General features: G+C 37.8%; 1 protein-coding gene across 3 annotated transcripts in view; it reads left to right on the plus strand.

Moving 5' to 3' along the window:
• Window positions 1–23468, plus strand: part of ADGRL4 (adhesion G protein-coupled receptor L4) — a 76587-nt gene extending 53119 nt beyond the window's left edge. For all 3 annotated transcript variants that reach the window (XM_050900955.1, XM_050900957.1, XM_050900958.1), the window contains 7 exons: window positions 1005–1175; window positions 2679–2882; window positions 3916–4136; window positions 4231–4297; window positions 19630–19721; window positions 21297–21465; window positions 21993–23468. In XM_050900955.1, coding sequence (XP_050756912.1) covers window positions 1005–1175; window positions 2679–2882; window positions 3916–4136; window positions 4231–4297; window positions 19630–19721; window positions 21297–21465; window positions 21993–22055 — 987 coding nt within the window. In that variant the 3' untranslated portion in view covers window positions 22056–23468. The remainder of the gene's footprint in view (window positions 1–1004; window positions 1176–2678; window positions 2883–3915; window positions 4137–4230; window positions 4298–19629; window positions 19722–21296; window positions 21466–21992) is intronic.
• The last annotated feature ends 1708 nt before the right edge of the window (window positions 23469–25176 follow it).

Here is a 25176-nt window from a genome sequence, read left to right on the forward strand (position 1 = left end):
TAGATGCCTGAACCAGAGAATATTACAGGATCTTGACTATTCAGTATTTAGGTGGGTTTTTTCCTGAAAGTTTATCAGATGGTTAAGCATGCATACTAAAAAAAGTGAAGAAATGCTTCAAAGTTAACACAAAAAGTTAACCTGGAGCTAGGTATAGCAGAACCTATAGTATTGCAACTTTGTTATTTCTGAAATCTGAACACATTTATTTAAAACTGAGAGTTTTACTTCCAGTATATATAGATTTTACTGACTTCACTTGTATGTGAAGAATCACCTTACATGGCACAAAGAATTATGAGATACATAACCAGAAAGTGACTCTGTAGGGAGGTGGGCAGTGGGATAAGGTGTTAACCTTGGTTATGCAGTTTTTAAATTTGATACTTGCCTTCTAATATTTGAGCTAGAGATCACCTTTATATAAATTTCATATATTTATACAGCCTATAGTACAGTGGGGACTTTGACTAGTGTTAGTAAGCACTAACTGTAATGAGTAATACTAATGGTCTTATTCATCGCTGTCCTTATTCATCCTGATATAGCGGGTGTGATATGACCCTGGCTTTATCCCAGATTACTTTGTAAAGCGCACAGAGTAAGTCTCAGTTTTTGAACTGCTCGTTTGGAAGGGACTATAAGCAGGACAAGCAATGTGGCTGTAACCTTGGGGTTTAGTCCATGTTCAGCAGGTGCAGGTGTATATATAACAATGTTTTCAGTAGGTAAAAATTCCAACACCTTTGCAAGTGCCAGAAGGGTTCAGTAATCGGACTAGCCTACGTGTTTGGTGCGGTGTTAGCTGTGTGGATAAAATGCTCCCATCCCCAGCCATGTTTTAATTGCTTAGAATAGGCCTTGCAGAATGTGCTTTTTGTTTCCCAACCTTCCAATGGTAACAAGCAATTTTTAATGAATTGTGCTGGCTAAAGTAAGAAAGGTCTCTTGATGGGAAATATCCTGCCTTTTGCCATCAGTAAAACAGCTTGTTTCTGTTCCAGACTGCGGATAAAGATATTAAATGTGCATTTTGGAACTACTCAGCAGACACAATGAATGGCAACTGGGCTACAGAAGGCTGTGAGCTGACACATTCCAACTCCACTCATATCTCATGCAAATGTAATCATCTGACTCATTTTGCTGTTTTGATGTCCTCAGGTGGCTCTGTTGTAAGTGCTATTTTAATTTAGTGTTTTACCTGATACTTTCTCCTGTCTTCATTCCTTATGTTTTTATTTCAGTGCAACTTATGTACTTTTCCCTCTTTAGGTTGTATCTTGTTTTTGTTCAGCAAACACACAATTTATTGTGCACAGAGCAAACAAAATTCCTCCCATATGTGTTTGAATTTCCTTATGTCCTTTCCGCAGTATTACAGAACAGTGATGCAGCAAAGTATCTTGTTCCAAATACACAGTCTGTTGTGCTTATTTTTGGTGCATTGCTTTTAATTTTAAATCCCATTTTAAGACTGCTGTGGGATTTAACTGGCATTCATTGGTGGTCAGTAACCATATGGCCCTGAATTTCTCTCTCACAAAACTTTGCCACCCATTTGTCTGACCTTGGCATCTAGAAATCTGCTCCAAATTCTCTCTTGAGAACTTGCAACAGCATAATTTGAAGTTTATGACTATTAAACATGGACACTCATGACCAGCACAAAATTGTGAGAATGACCACTCAGTTTATGTCTTTCTTATATTAAGAGGCCCCATAGATTTCCAGGGTCTACGTGGGGATCTGCAGGAGCTCAGGTCCTGCCTCAGGAGGCAGCTTTATAAGGTATCAGAACTGACAGCAAGCAGAATATTAGCATGAATATACTGTATTGAGACAGTTCTCTCACACTGTGAATTTCATGCTGATAGAGGCTGTTTCCTGGTTGCTAAATAGCATCCTAAGTCTTCAGTTCAAATTTAAAACCTTTGCAGGTACTTATATAGTTATTTTGAAAAGGAAGGCTGGGAGGAGAATAATCTCTGGTCCTTTAGAAAAAAAAAATTACTTAGATACATTTTATGGTCAGCTGCATACTACCCTTATGCTGATGCGCAGTCATGTATTTCAGAGATTCTTTGTGCAAATACCAAGCAGCAGATGCAACTGTATTCCTATACAGAAAATATTCACATCCAATATTAAAATAGCCTGTGTTTCTTTGGAGAACAGTCATGTTACATATCTGGAATAGCATTTGTTTGAAGTGTTTCAGAGTCTTGTTTTGATCATGTTGCAAAGTCAGTAAGACAGTTATTTAATTTTGCTTATCTAAGTCACTGCTGTGATAAGTCCTTTTATATTAGAAAATGTTCATGTCATATTAATATATGTCCTACTGCCAGTGTATTTGTCATTCACTAAAATGATCTGATTTTTAAAATCATATTGGGAGATACTGTTGTTAATAAAAAGTTTTGTTAAGAAATATCAGAAAATGCAAGAGCAGGAATATATACAGTTCATTACTAATTTCCCCTAGAATTATATCTGTCTCACAAAAAAACAATACTTTTTAGATTATCCAAAGTGTACATTTGCAGTGAAACTCTACAAACAATTTTGATTAATATTTTGTAGAAAAGAAGAAAAGAACTGTATTATAGAATGAGGTCTTTCTTGAGAAGGTACAAAGCTATTCTTTTAAATATTGTATTATAATTTTTCCCCAGGGTGTTACAAATTATAACATTCTTACAAGAATCACTCAGCTAGGAATAATTATTTCGTTGATTTGCCTCTCCATGTGCATTTTTACATTCTGGTTCTTCAGTGAAATTCAAAGCACTAGAACAACAATTCACAAAAACCTCTGCTGCAGCCTTTTCCTGGCGGAACTTATTTTTCTGATTGGAATTAATATGAACAATAATAAGGTGGGTAGTTTTCACTTGTATCTTGATTTTGTGTTGTAAAGTAAATACACAGTATAAGATACGATCTTCCATCCACTTCCAGTATTTCCTAGAATCAGTATGAATATTCTAGTGACATTGACTTCCCAGTCAAGTAACAGAAAATATAAAATGGTCGTTGAAAGAAGTAGGGCCTTCATCTCAGCTGGCGTATATTGACTTTGCTCCACGGCTTTCATTTAAACTTTGTCACCTTAACCAAGACTGCAGTCTCAATGTGTTTAGCATTTTCACTTTTCACATCCATTTGGATGCTGTACAAAGCCACATTGGTGGCTCTCTGGGTGACAATTTTCCCTAAAAGCCAGGCCAGAGCTGCAGTCCCAAGCTGGCATTTAAGATACTGCGCTGTTGGCTGGAGGACCCCTTTCCTTTCTACATGTGAGGGCTCGACCTGTCCCTGTTGTTTTTCATACAAGTTGGGCTGTTGATTTCTGCATCTGAGATTAGTTTTAGGAAATTAAATTATGCATAAATTATCAAAATATCCCTACTATAAGTAGCTGGATAGGATTTAAAATTACTTGAAAAAATATGAGTGCTATCCATGAGGTAGCACTCCAGTATTGATTGAGAAATATCATTTTACAAACACTTTGTAGTAACAAAAGTGATTTTGGAAATAATTCCTTGTGATGCCTAATTACATTGTTATCAAAATCATAAAAGTGAACGTTATCTAGATCAGGAAGTATATAGACTACTGAGCTGTAACTATGGGATCAACCTCGTCAATTTGTTTATACAGTTTTTCTGGGAAGACATGCACCAATTTTAAAAGTTGAAGGTAGTCTCTTTATTTTACCAGTTGCTACAGAAAACACTAATGAACAACTGTGCTCGTGGGTGTAGGCCAAGTTCTTGTCAATCAGCATTACATCTGGGCTGCTGGACCACTACTTTAGAGTCACTAGGTTGCTGTGCATATGCTGTTATATTAACAGAGACATATTAATAGAATTATGACTCTTGCTTTCTCTGATTGAATTTCTAGCTCTTCTGTTCAATTACTGCTGGATTACTCCATTATTTCCTTCTAGCTGCTTTTGCGTGGATGTGCATTGAAGGTATTCACCTCTACCTTATAGTTGTGGGAGTCATCTACAACAAGGGTTTCTTGCACAAGAATTTCTATGTCTTTGGCTATGTCAGTCCAGCTGTGGTTGTTGGAATCTCCGCCGCACTGGGATACAAGTACTATGGCACCACAGAAGTGTAAGTCGCTGTTTCTGTGTCCAAATCAATATACATGAGGATGCAGTAGTCACAATAGCACATTTCAAGGCATTTTCTGCTGTTTACTTTTCAGATGTTGGCTCAGCACAAAGAATAATTTTATATGGAGTTTTATAGGACCAGCATGTCTAATAATTCTTGTAAGTATAATTTTCATTTTTTATTGTAGTACATAAAACCGATAATAAAAGGTGTTTAATAATCACCCACCCATTGCCAGCATAGCTGTGAGTGCTAATTATAGGGCAGAATTGGCTAATTTAGACCTTTTTATAGTGTCTCTAAATTATTTATATGCTGTACATCTAAATACTTTACTAGCCTGAAAAACGAATGTTTGACAAAAAAAGCTCAGTATAAGATCAGAGCTTTTTTTCTTAGTTGCTTTCTTTCTTTTATCCCAATGGTTTGAGAGATTCTGTGAAGCATTTCTGGTTTTTAAGAAGTAGCATCTTTGTATGTCGTTGGCATCTCAGCATGGCTCAGCAGGAGGTGTACACAGACACTGCCCTAGCAGACAGATAATCTGGTTTTTCAAATGTTGTGTGACTTAATCTCTTATCAGTGATCGGTCATCTTTGTAAGATTAGACTGTCATCTTTATGGTTTTATCACTCGCATGTACCCTGTCATCATCAAAGCTATTTTAAACTAAATTGCGACGTCAGAGAAAAGAACCCGCTATTTCACATGGGCAGACAAGTCAAGTATTGATAGCCCTATTTCAGCTGTGAAGAGGGCCTTTTTAATTCTTATTGGAAGTGGTTTCAAACCTGCAAATTTGGCAGGTATTATATGTTCAATTCTGAATCGAGACATTTTTGGTGCCTCAGGAGCATTTCAAGTGCTATAAAGTTTAACAAACCATTCCAACTGTAACGGGGCATTATTGTGTAAGACTGGGTCGACAGTGATCTGGCAATAGCTGGAGCTAACAGGAGGAGAAGGTACAATGGTGAGGCCTTGTGACATCTATGGTCAAGTCAGTTATAACCCTTCGTTGCTTTTTAAGCTATTTGATGATCAACGTGAGGATTTATAAGAAAGAAGAAGTGGCAGTGCCTAACACACAAGATGATAGTAAAAGAGTTTTATTTCAATGCATTAGCCATTTCAAAGCTGAATAAAATATCAGGTATAATTCTGGTCAAATTCCACCCCAAATTCCTACTGTAGATTGGGGACAGGCTGGGAGCAACCTGCCAGATGCAGCTGCAGGGTGATGCCTCCCCATCTCACCCTCCTGGTGAGCACAGCAGGCTTCAAGAGAGGCAAGGCACCGTAACCTCCCGTGGCTCAGTGCTTCTGGGGTCAGATGGCCCTGATGGCCGACAATTTACTACGGCAAAACAAAATCATGGGGAGAGACCATCCTTTACTAGGAAATTCTTACAATTCTTAAGTTTAAATTAACAATTTCCTATTTCCTCTTTGGACCTTATCTCTTTCTTCCATGAAGGCAGCAGGGTTGGGATTTTTTTGTTGTTGCTCTCATTTCTGTTCCTCATCTGCCTTCAGGTGAAGATTTATGGGCAGTGATGTATCACTGCACTGTTAGCACAGGAAAACTACGTTACCAAAATACACAAAATGCCCCAAATTTATGCATCTGTAACCTTGTTTTCAGCTCCAGCTGAGCTGTGCCTGATACAGGATCTTAGGCACACAGTACAGAGGCAGAGCGGGTCTGCAGTGGCGTTAATATAAATCTGGGTGGCCGCAGAGGCAAATCCTGCAAGCTGGGCTCTGAGGCCTGTAGCCGTTCTTTGAGCACTCCAGATCTTCCAGCAATCCCTGCAAATTAAAAGAAAAAGAGGAGGTGATAGAAGTTGATACGGGCCCGATGCACCACTCTTTTGCCTAAGTGAAGCCACACAAAGGAGCTGTAGCTGGACAGCAAATAGCCCTGTGGTTGTTTTGCTTTTGTGTGTGTGTGTTATGGAAGTATTTTGTGATAACTTGTTTTCACAGTATTCACATACCTTTATTATTGTCTCTTCATAATCATACACTGCTAGACCTGGGAGGAAAAGCAACTCGCTTTCAGCAAGCTGCTTCGTCTGCAGCTGTGATTTTTTTGAGCGCTTGGACAGCTTGTTTTGATGGGGTGATAGCAAATTGGAGCCTGAACTGCAAGAGGGATGTTTTCAAAGAGTGCAGGGAGCTAGGTAATTTGCTCACACTCTATCCAGGTTATTGTCTAAGGAAAATATGGAAAACCTTATGAAAATAGGCACTGAATCTAGAAGATGAAGTTGGTGTTAGATGTCTGCTCTGCGGAAGGCACGTTGGTGGTGGTAATTCTGTCTCCGTTTTCCAGTCTTCCTGTTGAGCATACTGCATGGGCACCACCATAACAAAGATTAAACTCTTTCCAAAGTAGTGCCACTCAGGAATTCCTTTTAATTACAGAAGCTGATCTCTTTCCAAGATTTCCATTCTGCCCACAACTAATCAAAGCAAAAAAAAAAAAAAAAAAAAAATTTACTAATTAAGAACTCTGAAAAGGAAATGTTATTTCGTTCTGGGATAACTAGATAGGGCACCGCAACCCTCACATAGAAAGCTGCAAAATCTGGCAGCTTCAAGCTTACCTTTAATCCTGAGCTTTGTCTACTAATAGCATTGAGTTTGCAGGTTTTCCAAGATAGCCTGGAGAGTTTGGATATCAAATCTCTGGAAAGCTCCCCACCACAAATCTGATTCTTGCACAAAAACATTAAACTCATTGTCAGCACAAATGCCCGTGTACCCAAACGGTGCTTTCAGTTTCTGTGAACGGGGACCAGGAGATTTGTGGTTTGGATTATAATGTAATATGCCTTTGAGAGAGCATGTAAATGTTGAGGAACAGAACCAGTTCTGTACCAATGGATTTTCTATCTCAGGGAACGTTGTTTCAAACACATCCTTGGACTTTACATCTGCAGTAACAGTGAAGCATAGGGAGCTCAAGTGTTTATCAGGAGTACAAACTAAGTTCTCTGATTGCCTAAGCAGACACACTACTTGTGAAGGTGTTTGCTTATTAATATTAAGGTTCTATTAGAATTCTGAAGTGCAAAGTAATGGTCTTATTGATCCCATCTAAAAATTATTATTATTATTATTATTATTAGATTGGTGACTGTACATGAAAAGGAGTGGGTCAGAAGCTCTTTAGATGGAGTTAGCAAAGAAAGGGCATTTTAAACCTTTGTAAAGCAAGCTGCAAACTGAAGATAATTTCTACAACTTATTTCTTCCCCATAATACTTGTAATCTTTAGAACCACAACCATTTTAGCTAAAACTATGCAGTAGATTAGATCAAAGCATACAAGTATGGAGAAATTTTTTATAACAAGTATTTAAACTTTTTAATAGAAAAGTGAGTTTATCACAAGCTTTAAGGGACAAACATTCACACACATCACAACCCATGCCTGATTGAGGCAAATACAAATATAAGCTCCAGAGATAAAAGGTCTGAAAATGAAAAAAAAATCCCTAGAACATTTTCTTTTCTTTTGTAATACACTCTTACAATAATAATCTCCCTGTAATAAGAAGCGTGTGGAATGGAAATAACCGTTTGTCTGCAGGGTAATGTGGCTGCAGTTTTGATGAGCATGTAATGTCAGCCAATAACAAACTCCTTCCCATTGTGGAGGACTTCTCCATGGCTTTCCCCACCTCTGGCATGACAGCTCGCTCTGTGTTGAGTGGGAGCAGACCTATGTAAGGGCTTTCTTCTGCATCACTGATGTTTTTGGAAATTTCATCTTTTAAACTCTGTGGACACAGGATAAGTCCCTCCGCTTGTACCTATTGTGAGGGACAGCTATATATTAGTTGTTGTCCAACTGGCAGTAGAAATGATGTTGTTTGGAAGGGCTGGGCAAAGACTATTAATGCTGTACTTATGAAAGTCTACAAGCCATTAAAAGGAAAATTTGGAAGAGAATTGCTGCTGCTCCAAGTGCAGCTATAGGCAACCCTTCTAAAACACCCCTCTCCCACAACCTTCTCCCATTGAATCTGTTCAGTTGAGCTTCGTGCAGCAAGTTCAAAGTCACCCATGATAACATGATCTGCACCTTTGCAGTATTGACAGTCAGTCATGCAGGCTTGTCTATTGTACTCCCTCTCACTGCCACAATAAATTGGCATACCTCTGTGAGGAACCAGGACTCAGAAGTGTGACATGTTGTAACATTAACAGGTGCAATTTGCCATTTAACAGTATAAATCTATCAGTATCATTTGTTGAGATCACCTCTGTAATAACAAAATACAGACTTGCTCTTTAACATTGGAACATTTCCAAAATTGAACATCATCCAAATAATCCTCTCTGTGGCTTTTATCCAAATATCCTAGTGCTGTGCAGTGAGGAGGTGGCTCCTGTAAGCTCTTCCTTGTTTTACTCCTCTAATGTGCATTTTCAGGGACCTTGAAGGTGTCTGGCTTGGCTTCAAGCTCCAGTTTCTTGAAACAATTGGTAATTGTAGTGTTTGCATCTACAAAAATGGCTTATAAATTGACCCTGCAATTTTCAGAGCATTCTTGTAAACTTGACTTGGAACATACAAGCCAAGAATAGTTCTTGGGAGAGGTGTCCTCAGAAAAGCCAAGTTCTTTTTATTAAGCATTCCTGTATGCAATAAATGTAATGAATAATCAACTGTAAAGCAAAAATATTCTAAGAATTGCAGTGATTGATTAACCATACTGTTTTGAACTTCCCATGTATAAATGAATGGGTAAATGAATAAAATATACAGATTGCAGTTGCAAAATACAAAAAAGTGACATATGAGTGATGAAAGTAGGCTAACAGTAGAGTAATGCTTTTCATTAAGAAACTGCCTGCATATTCATTAGAGCTAGTCGATTACTTAAAAAATACATTCATCAGATAATTTATTTGATGAATTTTACCATTATTTGTCAAATAATTTATTCAACAAAAAAGGTAAAATTAATGGAATAGTGCATTCATCAAATCTTATTGGACAGCTCTAATACTTATTCAGTTCTGCACATTTAGGTTGATTCAGGATTAGTAATACTGCTGCAATCAATGCAGAAAAATTTCCTGGCAAATCCATTACTCTGCTGTTTTCTCGTATACTCACAAATTTCATGTACTTAATCTAGGCCATTCAAACTGAACATCTTTCTTGCAGAAAAGTAAATACTCAAAGAGTTTAAAGTTTTAATTTTTCCCAGGCTTCAATATTGAGCATGATCTGACAGTCCATTGCCGCCACTTAAAAAAAAAAAAGGCGGCCCTTCTGAGGTCAATCACACCACATTGGTGTAATCAAGTGCACTGCCTCTTCGGACTTCTTCATATTATTATTCCTGTTCTTCAATGAAGCAGCTCGTGTTCGTTACTCTTGATATTTCTTGATATTCTAAGGATTACTATCGAAAAAGTTGTTTGACCTCTGGCCTCCATCACAACAAACTGTATCACCAACTCACATTTTTGGTGAATATTTATGCTTTGGAAAATTCTGTGGCTTTTTTTCCAAATGGTTATTTGTGATAAATGCCTCGTTATGTTTCTTAGATAGATGAGAAAAGTATACTCTGTACCGTTTACTGTAAGTTTTTCAGAAAATAGCTGGTTTAAACATTTTTTTATATGTACTCTTGTTCTTCAGTCTGCCTTTTTAGTGGAAATAAATTTCCTACAGGGACTAGCAATGGCTTTATTATTCTTTATGAAAGAATAATAGTCCCCTTTTCATTAGCCCCTCTGTGGCTTCAGTTAAAGGTGTCTCCGTTGCATTTCTTATGCCATTGTGGATAAAGTGGAGATAATTAATTATATAGTGGCATTAAAGACTGAGTCTGCAACTTTGGTTGAAACAGATTAGTTCAAACTGTAATGTTGCTCAGCAACAACAATACCTGCTGTGCTAAATAATCACTGAGTCGGAAAGTACTTGCCCTGTTCAGTGGACAGGACCAGCTTTAATCTCAAAGCCACAGCTTCCATACTGCCATACCCAATGGATGCAGTTTCTCAGCACAACCAGGGCTTTCACGTGAAATTAAAGTTTTTCCTTCCTTCATTATTTCCTGCCTTCATTCCTCCTGTCATTAAAGCTCCTGTTCTAAAGTCCTTGGAAATACTTGGAAAAAGAGGCTGTGGCCATTAGTCTACAACATGAAAATTACTTGCTTTTATGTTGTTACATAGGCAAGTAATCACATAAGGCTCAAGGATCCTTGAAGGATGTTCCATATAAAAGGTTTTTTTAAAAAAATCAACTTAGCTAGTAGTGTTATAAGAAAAAGCATATGAAGAAGTTCTTCATCAGATTCACTGAAAGGACATTAGACTTGAAAAGTCAAGCATGTCCTCTGTCATCAAGAGTGAAGCAAGCAGAAACAGCAGGTGAAGGAGTACAGGTGCATGCCAAGGGGAAGGGGAAGAGCAAGAGCACCCGCAGGTGCCAGCTGGCTGTGTAGATTTCCTGAGATGTCCCACAGCTTGGTGCAAGTTAATGTCCCAGGCATCCTTCTTTTCTAGCAAGATAAACTGTGCCCACGATTTTAATGGATCCATGTATAGTAAGCTTCAGTGGATTTTTTTTTTTCAGGAAAGCCACACAACTGTCTGAATCAGTTTTTTGGGGTTTTTTTAATTGCTTAATATTTTCTAGGTGTTTCTTCACATTGCCTTGCTATAAGCACAATTATTATAAACACATATGTTTACCCTAAATTGTTCATTGAAAGGACACTGTAGGTTTGCTTTAGATAGTTAACATAGACTGATGATGTGTTTTGGACTTACTTAGTAATTACATAATGACTGCATCCACACTACATATTTGCTCACTCAAATCATATTTTCTTCCACTATTCTACTGCCCCTTTGATTCATCGCTCGCAGGCATGTAGAGAAGCAAATTTAAACTCACCGTAGTAATTGCATGTGAATACTCTGTTTGGAAATCTCACTTGGTCATTGAAAGAGCTTTTTGTGGCTTTGAGTAAGATTGTAGGCCACAGCATGGGATTTTGTGACCACATCCACAGCAGAATCATCAATATTTCTAAAAAGCAAAGGGCCAAATCCTTTAGAGGTTTTAGCATACTATGAAAGGCATTGACAGCTTTCTGCCAACTATTCACGCCTCCAAAATGGCAAATATAACCTGTTGTCAGATTCGACATCTCAATTGTGCTCCTGATGGTGCCTCCCTCCTGGTAGCTCATCCATTCACTGAAGCTAGTTGTGCTAAAAGATAATATACAACTATTTCACTCCTCTTTGCCAGGTAAAAACACTTCTGCAGGGCTCCTGCATCAGGCTCCAGATGCAGCCTAAGACAGCTTTGCATTATGCAAAGAAACCATAGGAGAGGTGTAACATGTAGTCTAAAGTCTTTGATGCACCTGGAATCAGTTCATTAAACAGCCTGATTTATGTCATTACCAACTCCCAAGTAAATACACCTTCTCAAAAGCTTCTTGGAAAAGGAGAAGAATAAGTCTAGTAATTAATCACACTGCAAGCAAGATAGATCCCAGTCCTACCACTGGATCTAGTTGGGCTAACGTTTATGGCTGAGGACAGATACAGCTCTATTGTTCATCCCTCCTGTCCTTGGTTGCAGAACTGAGGTTAAATAAAAATATTCAGGTCAGTATGTGTTTAGCTTTGCAATCCAATAGGAAACAACCTTGAATCCAGAAGTCTGAGAAGCTGTTTACTCTGATGAAAAATATTGAAACTCCATTTATTTATTTATTTACAGCTTGCTATAAGTGTTCTAAAAATATAAATGAAACATTTAATTGAGTCTCAATCTACAGCTTGAAGTATGTAAAAGAACAGCTTCGAAGTATTCATATATAAAGAGCAACCCTGTGTGAAAATTAAGTATTTCCTGAGACAGGGTTTGAAATAAACTCATTTAGCTATGTTTTAACTTTTAAAACAAGTGAAAGGATTAAAATCTTAGAATCATAAAATTCTAATCCTGCATTATTGAAAATATTTCCCCAAAATATAGCCTAAAGGGGGCTTGTTAACATTTTTGTTACATTTTCTACTCCCAGATAAGACTGCTGTTGTATACCTAAAGCATTTGAGAAGGTATATTCACTGAGGACATGATAATGAGATAAATCAGTCAGGAGACAAGCCCAGACTGTTTGACTGCCAGCTTGTGTCCAATTTTATGCAATTAATATGGCATACATTTTCATTTTGAAGCTTAAACTGTTGTATTGTTAATAGCTTAATTCCGTTCTCCCCTGACTAAAATAACGATGACCCACTGAATGTTGTCATTTTACCCAGCCATTAGCCATACAGCCAGAAAGACAGAAACGTATTGCTCTCTGTGGCAGAATTCAGACCATCACAAGCTCATTGATTCAAACACTCATAATGAGGGTCATTGTAAAGACTGATACAGATACAGCTGCTCTGAACTTCAGACATTTTTTGAAAGAGCCAAATTCAATATGATATATGTAAAAAATTCAAGTATATGCCTAAGAGAGCAGCAGGAGAAATTTTCTCATTCTTTTTTGTGAGATCTGACATCAGCATATAGATGGTTTCATCAATTATTGAGACAGAGACTAAGGAAAAGGGAATGATTTGGGGGTTTCGTTTTTGAAGTTTGAATGTAAAGTGCTCAGACTGAATCAGAACTAGTATGTCTGAATCTTTAGAATTAGCTGCCTCTTTCTTATACCTTCTCTTCTTTGTAACACTAGATAGCCTTAAAAGGCTGGTATTTAAAGTGTTTTAATAACTTTTGGAAGGCTGGAGTGTATCTTTTACACAAGGATATCATATATGAAATCACCAATTCCTTTTTCATTCTATAAATACGTGTATATAGGAAATAGCCTCAAAAACTCAGTCTTATATTAAACAATTACTCCACTCTTAAAAAAAGAACTGTCTTTAGATAGTCTTGGATGAGGAACTGGGGGATGAGGGAGATCCAGGTCTCCCTGCTCCAGTGAATATTTAATTATTTATATGGCATGGAATGGATCCAGCAGGGCTGATGGAGCAATAGCAGTGAATAGCTGGTACAGAGCCTGGAGAAACTAAGGGTCATAGCCTAGTCTGAATATTAAGTACAACAGAAAATTGTGCCCATGTCTCCAACATCCTGGATAAATGCCCTGTCCACAGGGATTTTCATTGTTCAGGAGTGTCCTTTCTGGTTTTAATCAGAAAAGCTATCCTAGACAGGAAGCCTTTCCTGGTGAAAGTATAGTCTAAAACAGTAAATGTCTTTTAGTATTAATGAACTGACTTCTTTCAACAAAAAAATGTTGGACAAAATTTTCTTGAATGCCTCTCGTCCTGATCTGTTTCATTTTACCAGATGTCCAGGTGCTAACTGAGCTACTGCCATGAAAGATGGACCATTTCCCTCTGAGCTTTCAAGTGCTCTTTTGTCTTGCTTAAAAAAAAGGAGGGAGGGAGGAAGGAAAAAAAGATTTCTTAGTTGCCAAATTTGACAGCTGTCAGCTACCTTGATGGGGCAAAATGATGATATATCACTTCACTCGGTATCTTACAATTTAATCGTAATTAATTATGAAAGAAACTACAACTCTTCAACATGAGTGCAAATATTTTTATTTGCAGGCAGATGTTTTGCATGCTTTATTAAATTTTGTGAGTTTCATACCATTCAGTGCTCAACTAAAAATAACTATCATTCTGCACCTACACAGAGAGAGTTTCATGCAGTGTGAAGCACTAACATCATATTTACTTGAGGACAGAACATTATGTTACTCTTCCAGTATGTAAAATATGTACATTTAACAGTGGAATTAAGGACCTATTTTAAATGTAGCAGTTGCTAAGCAATGTGCTATTAGCAGAACTCCAACAGCTTGGAACATTTAGCATTTTAGGACCTACGTGCTCATTTTTATATTATTACTTAGTTTGCAAAATACAGTTAGTAATCAACACAGAAGTTTATAATTTGCTTAGACAATAGATGAGAATGTTTCTCAGTGCTCTTCTGGATCCTCATCTTAGGAAAAAGAACCAAGTAAATATTATTATGTCTTGATATGCATACAACTCTATTAATTTCTTCTACAAACTGCAGATGGGTGAAATTCTGCTGCAGTGGTCCCAGAACTGCTAGGAGTAGAAGCAAAAGCGGCAGTATCTTGCTCTACCCATGCCCACCATTGGGCAGTTTTCCTTCATTACAGAAGCCTATGCAAAGTACTCTGTTCAGTTAGCCATGGTAGTATTGAGACAGAGGGAGGGATGCAAATCTGCAAACAGATTTACAGACCATCCTAGCTCTAGGTGGAGGCAGGTTAACACCACACACAGTTTTTCCTGTCCTATCCTAAAATACATGTGATTGATTTAACAGAGCTCCCCAGGCTAATTCCTTTGGCAAAACCTCCTTATTGTTGACAAGATGATTAGGAAAGCACCAGGAAATTTCTTTGAATTTGCAATTGCTTTTTCTCTCCTGTGAATTGCTTTACAAGAGGAAATTATCCAGACCGATGCTGTGGCTGTGGGTCAGATCTGATCCTAGGACTTGTACCACTCCAGACAGCTCTGAACTCTTCCTTTCGTGCCTGCTGTATCTTTCCCACCAACATCACAGTGTGAACATGGGAACTGTACCATGGAGATACCCAAAACACAGCTGCAGGAAAATTTCACTATCCTGCTCTATACCACAGTGTGCATCCATGATAAATGCAAGTGCTAATCTTCAGAGTGAAACCCACAGCAGTGGCCACTGTTGCTCATGAATCCCTTGAGACTGCCACTCTCTATGATGTGTAGAGGTAAAGCCTTGACAACGCTGGAGGCAATGGGAGTTTTACCATTTAACAGGAGTTCTGCCATTGGTTTAATGGGGCCAGAAGTCACTCCAAAGTCCTAAATCCTCATGACCCTTCACACAGGTGATCTCCCTGAGAGAGATGTACCAAACACTTACCATCATCCCTTTAAACTCAGTCACTGGTGTGCAATAAAACCTAGCTCATCCAGATTTGTGGCTCCTTGGAGATTATCCTGGGTTATGCAGATACATAAATGTAGTTGCCCATATCTACAGAATCCTGATTTCATGGGATCCTAATAATTGCCCTTATTTAATGTCTATTTCACATAAATATATTTTAAGTTTCCTGCCATTTGTTCATAAATATACCACAACGTTTCTAGAATTTAAGAAAGCTAAAAATACTTTTACAAATATCTTTAAGGAGAAATAATTCCCTGAAGATGCTATGAGTGGAGGCTGTTCCTATATCAGCCCTTGTCTTTGATTAACCACTTAAAAAAAAAAAAAAGGAATAGATTAATTATTAAAATTAGTCCTGTAGTGCACCTGAGCACACTGAATGAAACCTGATTCCCACTGAAACTCGGGGGGGAGGGAGGGCTAAGGATGCTCAACACCTCACAGAATTGGGCTTGCAGGGAGAAAGTCAGAGGTTTCCTTTGTGAAATAGTAAGGACTGAGTGCACTGTTTGCCCAATAGCAGTTTGGGGTGGCTTGTTAAATTAAAAAAAAAAAAAAAAGGAATTCAGCTCTGGGCTTGGAATCAATGCAATTCCCCTTTAGCCTATTAGACTTGCTGAGAAGCCCCTCTCAGGACATGCAGCAGTTTCTCTGACTGCTCAGCCATGTAATAACACTGAAAACAAAGGCACAAGAACTTGCCGTGTCACACTGTAACGTCGTTATTCACTTGATAAAACCGTGGCCGTGCCACAACATTTCGTGCTTTGGCTTTGCCCAAAGCTGCGGAGTAGCTCTGCTCATTATACAGGTAACTTCTCCCCAAAGCCGGCCTGTGGCGGCAGCGGCCCCCAGGCCGGCCCTCTCCAGGCCCGCGCAAAGCCTGTCCTGAGCTCCGTTTGGCAGCTGCCTGCCCATCTTGCTGTACGCCAGCTTCCTGCCTCTCTGGAGACAGCGTGCCTTATGTTTGCCATTTCATTCTCATTCACCTTGCCTGTCACCTTAAGGCAGCCTTAATTATAACGTCATCGAAGGTTTATTCAACAAGATCTGAAGATTGTGCTTTAATTACAAAAACGAAAACACACGATTACAACCAGAGTAAGTAAAAAACACAATATTTGGCTATAAGTAGCAGCTGAAGCCTTTTTAGAGGTTTCAGTGTCTCTCATCCAGAAGTCCCTCAGTTTGCCCCAGCTGGAAGATTTGGGGAACCAGGATTCCTTTCCTTGTGCCTATCTATATTTTGCATGACTTTTACAGCCTACTGCCTCCATTTCTGCTCATGTGAAGCTCGGTTTTGGATACAAATTCAAATGTCTTAAGTGGTTGTACCTTTGGCCAGGCATTTTGGGTGATTTGACTTCCCGTCCCATTTGTTGAAATACATATGGCTCTTTGGGGATATCAGTTATATAAAAGCCATTTCTCCTTTAGTCCTACTCAGTTTAACTTCTCAGTATTCCTACTCAGTCCAGCCGTCCAACATGAACTTGTTGCTTTACATTTCCCAGAAATAGCTGAGGCTACTGGTATGTTCATGGCAAAGAACATGCAGAGTATTATGTTAAAGCAGGATATGTGAAGTTTAGGATTCCTGTTGGATTACCAGTTTTCTCTAAAGGCTACACTTGACATATTATTAACATTAGCTAGTTTTTTCTCCTGGATTTACCCATGAGTTCATGTTATTGTTTTCCCTCAAGTTTTGCTGCATTTCTGTGTCACAGGACAGTTACAACTACTTTGTTGTTACCTGTTTTGTCCCCCAAAGGACAAAATGCAGTTCCAGAGGCCTCTAGCTTAGGCTGAAAAGAAAAAAAAAAAAAGCTATATGTTGCCTAAAAGCTACTGTTTTGAGACACTGAACATTGTGCAAAGGCAGTCTATGGACTTTGCTATAGATATTTTTTATTAATGAAGTGCTTCAAAATGGGGCAAAAACAGACTTAAGACTTTAATAAATCTTGGAAATGACCGTGTATTTCAGAAGTTAAGCTCACCCTCATTACCCTGTAACACTACCTCCTGCGAGGCTACCTGAGACGTATTGTACAATAATTGTGTTCTGGCAGCTAACTCGGAGAAGCCGATGTTAACCTCTCCCGTTCCCCCAATACATACAGATTATTCCCATTAGAATGGATTGATGAATGAAAAGATCATAGTTAATGTGTATTACTTTAATGCAGAGGGCCAAATCCTATTATCCTGTGCAACGAACAGTGTAAATAGTATTTGTGTAAAGGAGCCCTGCTGGGACAAAGAGAAATGGAGTCCACTGCCGCAGCAAAACCTCTCCAGTTCTGCAGCTGGTTTATGTGGCTGAAGGATAAGGGGGGTTAGCCCGCAGAGCTTCTTACAGAGCCTGTTAATGGCAATAGGAAGGCTCTCATTGACATTAGTGATCTTGGTGACAGGCCGGCAGAGAGGAAGGTTGGTCGCGTGGTTTGTGCTGCAATCTTGATACCAGTTTCTGAAGAAGTAGCGGTTTGTATTCTCCGTGCTCACGGTACTTTGATTACATTTCACCCAACCTTTTTCAGATTAATAAGTACATTAGGTGGGTTATGCAGATTACAGTGTGTGCACTAAGTTATTTGATATATTATTCACCAACAAATATAAGATAAAAAGTAAGTCTGCATATAATTACTCACAACTGGTGACTGACTTATAATTAACTTTGAAAAATTGCTGGTTTAGGAGATATTATAGATTACAATTTTAAATATAAGGAGCTTCAGAACAGCTCTCACGATCAGCGCAAGTACAAGGTATTCAGTGAAGGATTAATTCCCTAAACTGCTAATCAGCTCTATCTCCTGTCTTATCAAATTGTAAATACATTATGCTGTATTAAAGTATGAGCGTGCAGCTAATTAAAGCAGAGCCTGCATTTAATATCAGATACTCCCCCCTTGACATAACAAAAATGTTCTAAGGACATACATAACAAGTGTTAACAAATGAAAGTGATTCTTTTTAAAGTGATGCTGTGCTCCTACGGCAGCCTTTTGTTTTCATTTTGAATGATTTTTTTTTAAAGAAAAAGAAAGAGGGAGGAAAACCACACAGTCTTTCTGGAGAAATAAGTTGGGGAAGACATTAATTCTATTCAGTCTACAGCTGGAAGCCCACAGGAATCAACCAAGGGATTACAACCAAGGTTCTACAAATAGTATCTGGATGACATCCAGCTAAAGTTTGGTTCATTTACTAACATTTTTAATAGATTCTGATGTTAAATGCTGCAAAGCAAAATAAGAATTTTTTAAAAAAGCAAGAAAGCAAATCCATCCACATTGTTAAAGGAACGTAGTATAAATTTAAATGAAAGATCAGTGAAGCCTAGCCAAGCAAAGAGAGGTTCAGAACCATAATTGAGCATCATTTGCAAAACTGCTTCTTTTAGTTGCTTTTTTCTGTTTCAAACTCAAATAAAGTGATGCCATTATAAAGAAGGCAGGAAAAAAACCATACTGAAATTATTCACCTGTGAAACAAACATAAAATATGAGAGAATACACAGTAAGGAGCCTTTCAACCAAAGTTAGTTTTTTAAAAATTTTTTGTGTAAACCTCAAAGTTTTTTTGTGCCACTTGAAAGTTTTCACACCCCAAAGACCTCAGAACATATGATGTTATTAAAGTTATTCAGCAACAAAAGACCTACATTTTGTCAAGATCTACATGATACAGTACAATAGAAAATCCATGGCAGGGAGGGGCTTTTTTGGTTTTCTTTTCTTTTCTTTTCTTTTCTTTTCTTTTCTTTTCTTTTCTTTTCTTTTCTTTTCTTTTCTTTTCTTTTCTTTTCTTTTCTTTTCTTTTCTTTTCTTTTCTCTTCTTTTCTCTTCTTTTCTCTTCTTTTCTTTTCTCTTCTTTTCTTTCTTTTCTTTCTTTTCTTTTCTTTCTTTTCTTTTCTTTTCTTTTCCTTTCTTTTCCTTTCTTTTCCTTTCTTTTCTTTTTTTCTTTTCTTTTCTTCTCTTTTCTTTTCTTCTCTTTTCTTTTCCTTTCTCTTTTCTTTTCTTTTCTTTTCTTTTTCTTTTCTTTTCTTTTCTTTTCTTTTCTTTTCTTTTCTTTTCTTTTCTTTTCTTTTCTTTTCTTTTCTTTTTTCCTTCTTCTCTTCTCTTCTCTTCTTAAACATCACTACTTAGAGAAAAAAAACCTCAGCAGGAAATCAAAGAGATTTACCAATAAAATCAATAAACATTTGCAGACTGTTGGTAGTGATATTGTTGAGATAAGGTAGAGTTACAGCCCTGTTTGATCAATGTTTATTACAGGGCTCATATTTTTTTAATAGAAGTGCTTCAAAAAAGGGTGGGTTTTTTCCCCTCCCGGCACTGGATTCTGTAGGTTTCAAATCACAGAAACTTTATCTGACTTGTTTCATTTAAATGTGTAACAGTTACTGAAATTCAAAAGTATCCTGGTTTGAACTAAAAGTTCCTTTCTTCACTCCCCCAGGTTAATTTGTTGGCTTTTGGAGTGATTATTTATAAAGTATTTCGACACACTGCAATGTTAAAGCCAGAAGTTAGTTGTTATGAAAATATAAGGTAAGTTTGCCATTTAATACAAATTCTACCTTTTGTAAGTTTAAATACAGCCAGAGAGGAAAGTGAGTATTCAAAATTAACAGTTTAATCTTCTGGAAGATTTGTAGAAAAAGATTTTTTTTTCTGTTATCCCCTCATATCGATTTGGAGGTAGATTTTGCAATCTTTATTCCCATTGAGCAATACCTTGTACAGTAACACTGGGGTTGTGTAAGAGGTGTATGAGAAATACGAGTGGCTCATATCAACCAGAAGGTAAAGGCTGATGGCAAGGTTAAAGAAATAATTGTCCTTTTTTCTTAAGTACTTTCCACAGCCCCTATGCAAGCCAAACCAGATTTCAAAACTTATGCCTGAATTGGGACCAAAATATTTGCCTTAAAGTAACAAGTAGTTCAGTGATAAGAGAATCAAGCCATTCATGTTATTCGTAAAAAGTCTACAGTAGGACATTGTGCTTCTGTGGCATTGAGGGGGATGGGGGAGATTCTCTCCAGGATTTTTACTTTGCATGCTGCTATGATTTTTCCATCAACTCACTCTCTTTAAAACTGATTTATAGGGACCTTGAAAACCGTTTGTGCAGGAAAAGCTGAAGTGTACTACAGGGAACATTGAAAACAACTTACTGTTTGTGTTGCTTAGGAACACTCCTGCAGTTTCAATGCATTGCACTAGATTTATAGTTAGGATTTAGCAATTGTTTGATTGATTACTTTCTCTTATTCCTCACCCTTCATAGCTTCATGTGGTGAGCTGGTTTTAATGAAGTTGAAAATTATTCATTTTCAGAGGAACAGTGCTAAAAATGTCTGTTGTTCAAAGGAAGTCCTGCAATGACTGGGCTGAGAATGAATAAGAAAGTAATCAGTGGCTTCATTTCCAAGACAACATGCTGTAATTTGCTCAAGTCTGTGAGCAGGGCTCTACAGCATGTTGGAAAAAAAAATCATAGCCAATCAGTTCCTATAATTTTAAAGCATCAATATGCTGACGCAGGAACTATTTGAGAGTATTTGTGTTCTAAAAACAAAAATAATTTTTTTAAAAGAGAAAGAATGAAAGAAAGAAAGTCTAGTTTTACAGCTGGCACCGTCTTCTGCAGTGAACCTGAGAGGCAGCCTGGGAACCCTTTGATGTCATGCACATGTACTGACCTAAGAGCATACTGTACATTTTTCTGGGTTATTTTTTGAGGAAGATAAGGGGGAGGAGGAAAAGTGGGGGAATGCTTCATAACAGACATATGTTTTTCCTTGGGGAATTACACTAACAGTAGATTTAAATTAAATCATATGGTGCTGCAGTACACCAGAGAAAACATATCTGAAGATTAAAGAAGTCAGTGTTTCAAGGCCCTCCAGTTTTACTCCTTTGCTCTTCTGCAGTGATTATGTGAGCCTCTTTGTGCCACAGTGCTACAGCACACCCTAAAGAGCAGACCATGCATTCGCACTTCGCAGGCCTTTGCAGCTGTGAAAAAAATTACCTAGGCAGCATTCACCATCCAAAGTGGTGAAGGAAGGAAAATAGCACGTGCCCGCCTGTTGTTCACAATGCTTCCTTCCTGTCTAGATCCTGTGCCCGAGGTGCTCTTGCTCTCCTGTTCCTCCTTGGGGCTACCTGGATCTTCGGGGTCCTCCATGTCATCCAGGGATCCGTGGTTACCGCGTATCTTTTTACAATCTTCAACGCATTCCAGGGGATGTTCATCTTCATATTTCTTTGCGTGTTGTCTAGGAAGGTAAGCGTCCCATTCCTTGCGGGAAGTGGCTCAGGCAGTCTCGTGTACCTACACAGGCAGGTGCCCAGCCCTGAAGTGGAGTTGTGGTGCAAATGTTTTATCAAAGCAAGGGAGGAAATCCTTGTGCCATTGATGGGGGAGAGGAAGGAAGAGGAGAAATTTTGCTCCTGCCTTCAGTGGAGACAACCTCTGTCCAATTTTTACCTTCTCACATATTTCCTCCCAGTTTTAAAACCAATGTACGGAACGTGGAAAAACATTTTTTAAAATTGTAAAACTGGTTATAGTGCCATTAACCCGATGAAATAATGCAATGTGTGCAATAAAAGTCACTTCCAGTCTTTCCAGTTAGCAGCAGGATTCATCCACACTGTCCTGAGATGATACTTTCTTCAGTATTCTGTCCTGAAGTCAAAAGCAGCCCCATCTTAAAACATCTAGTGATTGGAGCAGTATAAATTAGTTTAAAGACATATAGACCTATTAATAAATCTATTTCATATTTGAATTCAATATTTTTATTTCAGATTCAGGAAGAGTATTATAGGTTGTTCAAAAATGTTCCTTGCTGTTTCGGCTGCTTGAGATAAATGGAAGGAAAACATGCATGAGCATCTCAGTGGAAGAAGGGAGCAACCTAGATGATGTTGTTATGGATATTACAGAAAAATATGGTATTGTGAAAGTATGAAATGACCGAGTGAGCAAGCATATCTCTTAACTGAATTACTGACTGGTTCTGTACATACGTGTGCATTCATGCAGAGCATTTATCTCATGCTGTATACAAACAGTATACAAAACAAACTGGATTACTGCAAAACAAATTTTAATGAAGACCAGGGAAAGAAGAAAATTTCTGAAGAAGCTCAAGACTTTTCATGGCTTAGGTTTTGTTTCTAATATTAGAAATATCTGCAGTTCTTGAAAGCAAGATGCCAAAAACCAACTGGCACAGCAGATTTTATGAATTGCTTTGCTAGTGGAAACATGTTCACTATCCTTTTGTAGTAATGAGCTTCTTACACTAAGTTGTATGTGGCCATCTGCAGGGAATGGGTTCCATTAAAGAGTCAATAGATAAAGATCTGCTTCAGCCCAGGCTTTTGAAAACATTTCTTTTAATTTAAAGTAGATTAAAAAAGGAATTTGTTTAATATTATTCTCTTATCACTCTGAAATATATGTTTGTATATTAATCAATTCTTTATTTTTATAACTTCTAAAGAACTGTTTAGATCTAAAGAGCTGAGGTCAGATCTGATACAAGAATGGTGGGACAGCCATTTTATAAGTGAAGGATTATTTTGTGAATACTTTGAAAAAGACCTGGTTCTTGTTTTATTTAATTGCCAAAAAGACTGAGATCTGCTAAACTGGCACTATGATTTTGGAGGCTGTGGGAAGAAGATGCTTTCACAAGTTTGGCACTTGATAGAGATATTTGGAATCCAGACCTTGTAGGATCAAATCAAAAGTAACGTGGTAGAAATCACCCATGCAGAAGAATACGGATTTAAATTCAAGGTCGTGTGCCTCCATACCATGTAAAATTGTAATTACAGCAGTTTTCTCTACTCATAGCATCTTTGAGTCAAGCAGTTGTTTTCCTCTGATGCTGCTGGTTTTGAAACACTTATCCTGCATTTAACCTTAGGAGCATACATAGATCTACTGAAATCAAAGGGAGTACTTGAGGTGCAAGTTTTGCCGGATCAGGGCATAAACACAATGCATCAGCAGTTCCACCTTTGCCATCTTACTTATTTTAAAAGTATGCTTTAATTTCACCCTTTTAGCACCCAGCTTATGTGAAGTGCTGAGCAATCCTCAGTCCATGTTGCCTTCTCAGGAAGTGTCTAGGATCTCAGATGAAGCCCAGTATTTTTACCCGTGAGGCACTGTAAATATGTAGTTGTTAATAAATCCCACTGTTGTGTTGTCTGTTAAAATAAAGCACCACTCTGAATTTTATTTATATTAAAGGAAACCTTTTTATGGTAATGGTCAAATTTGTTTCGTTTTTATTTTTTTTCCATATACACAAGGCTTTCATTGTATGCGCTGCAGTGACATGCTTCATTAAGTATATTCCATGTCTCTGTCAAAATTTTGGAAACCACAAGAGGAGTCTTTTTTTCGGGGGGGGGGGGGAAATCTGTTGGTCCTTTGAATGTAAAATATGTGAATAAACTGAAGTGCTTAGCTTTCACATTTCAACATCTCCCTTCACTTAAACAAATACAGTGGTAAAAGTTACCATGGTTATATATTATTTGCCCTGAATTATTTGCTGTATTTCCTTTGCTGTTGCACATGTTCTTCCAGGTTTGGGAAGATGCAGATACATATTACTTAAAAGAGTATTTTTAGAAGGATATCTAGTAATACATCATTTTTAATCTCCTGCAGAAATGTAACCTAGAGTAAGTCTGTCTGGACAAAGAAGCATCTCTAGTAACTATATAATGACTTCAGCATGCTCAGTGAGATTGGAAAAGTTCCTTGGAAAGAAAATATATCATAAAGTGTTTAGATTACAATAGTCTTTTTAATGAAAGAACATCTTTTATAGGAAAACTCTGCTCTCCAGTCTCTGGGTCAGATCTTCATTGAAACTCTGTTTTCCTTGCATGCAAGGATGAGTTTTCATCTTTTAATACAGCACATAAGGAGCAGAAAAATTTTGTTTAGATTCATTGCCTTACAGCCTGAAGGATATTGTAATTGTCCTCCCTCATGCATGCAGAAATACTGATGAGAAATAAAAGGGTTTATTTGTCACAGCCCTTAGTAACATGAGCCCCAACCCAGCACAGAGAGAGGAGGAGAGACAATGGACATAAACTGAAAAAAGAGAGGTTTCAGCAAGATATGAGGAAAAACCTTTTCACCATGAGGATAGTCAGGCATTGGAAACGGTTGCCCAGAGAGGTTGTGCGGTTGTGTTAAAATCTTTGGAGGTTTTTAAGACTGGATAAAGGCCTCAGAACCTGATCTCATACCTGACCCTGCTTTGAGCAGGAAGGTGGCTATGACAACCCTCTGAGGTCCCTTCCAGCCTGAATTTTTCTATGAGTCTATGATATGAAATATCAAATCAGAAAAATCACAGTTGGGCATTAGTTATGATCTTGTTAAGCAAACTTGCACTCAAGTGCTGTGCATCAGCTGAACAAACTGTTTTTCCAAAAATAAATGTGTGACGTATTTGTCAGATCAACAGGTAACTAGTTGACTGGTTTGAAAAATAAAAACTTTGTTCGGCATCTTTTCAAATTACGTGCTTTTGAGAGGTCTGTGACGTCTCCAGGTAGGGCCAACAGGAAAAAAAAAAAATAAATCAATGATTGACAAGACAGATAAAAAGTAAAATGTTAAGGTTTCACTCTGAAAGCAAGTGCTTGCTGAAGAGAGAAATTGTTTCCATTAAACCAATCAAAGAGAAATTTGTGTTCAGTGTTGCATTTCAAGGTGTGCTTCAGAATATAATAAATAAGGTCTGGATTAAGAAAGACTGGTTTACTCTGAAATAATTATTTCCTCAAAGAATTGGAAGTGTATTTCAAAGAAACTGCAACATTTAGGAGTTAATTATCATCACAGCCTTTGGGAGGTTCAGTCTGCCAGAGCTATGCTGATGAACAGATTGTCTGCACTCTTTACCTACTGGAATGAAGCAGGTAGGCATGGAAAACACCATAAATACTG

The sequence above is a fragment of the Gymnogyps californianus genome, chromosome 8, assembly GCF_018139145.2.
Source record: "Gymnogyps californianus isolate 813 chromosome 8, ASM1813914v2, whole genome shotgun sequence".
NCBI lineage: Eukaryota > Metazoa > Chordata > Aves > Accipitriformes > Cathartidae > Gymnogyps > Gymnogyps californianus.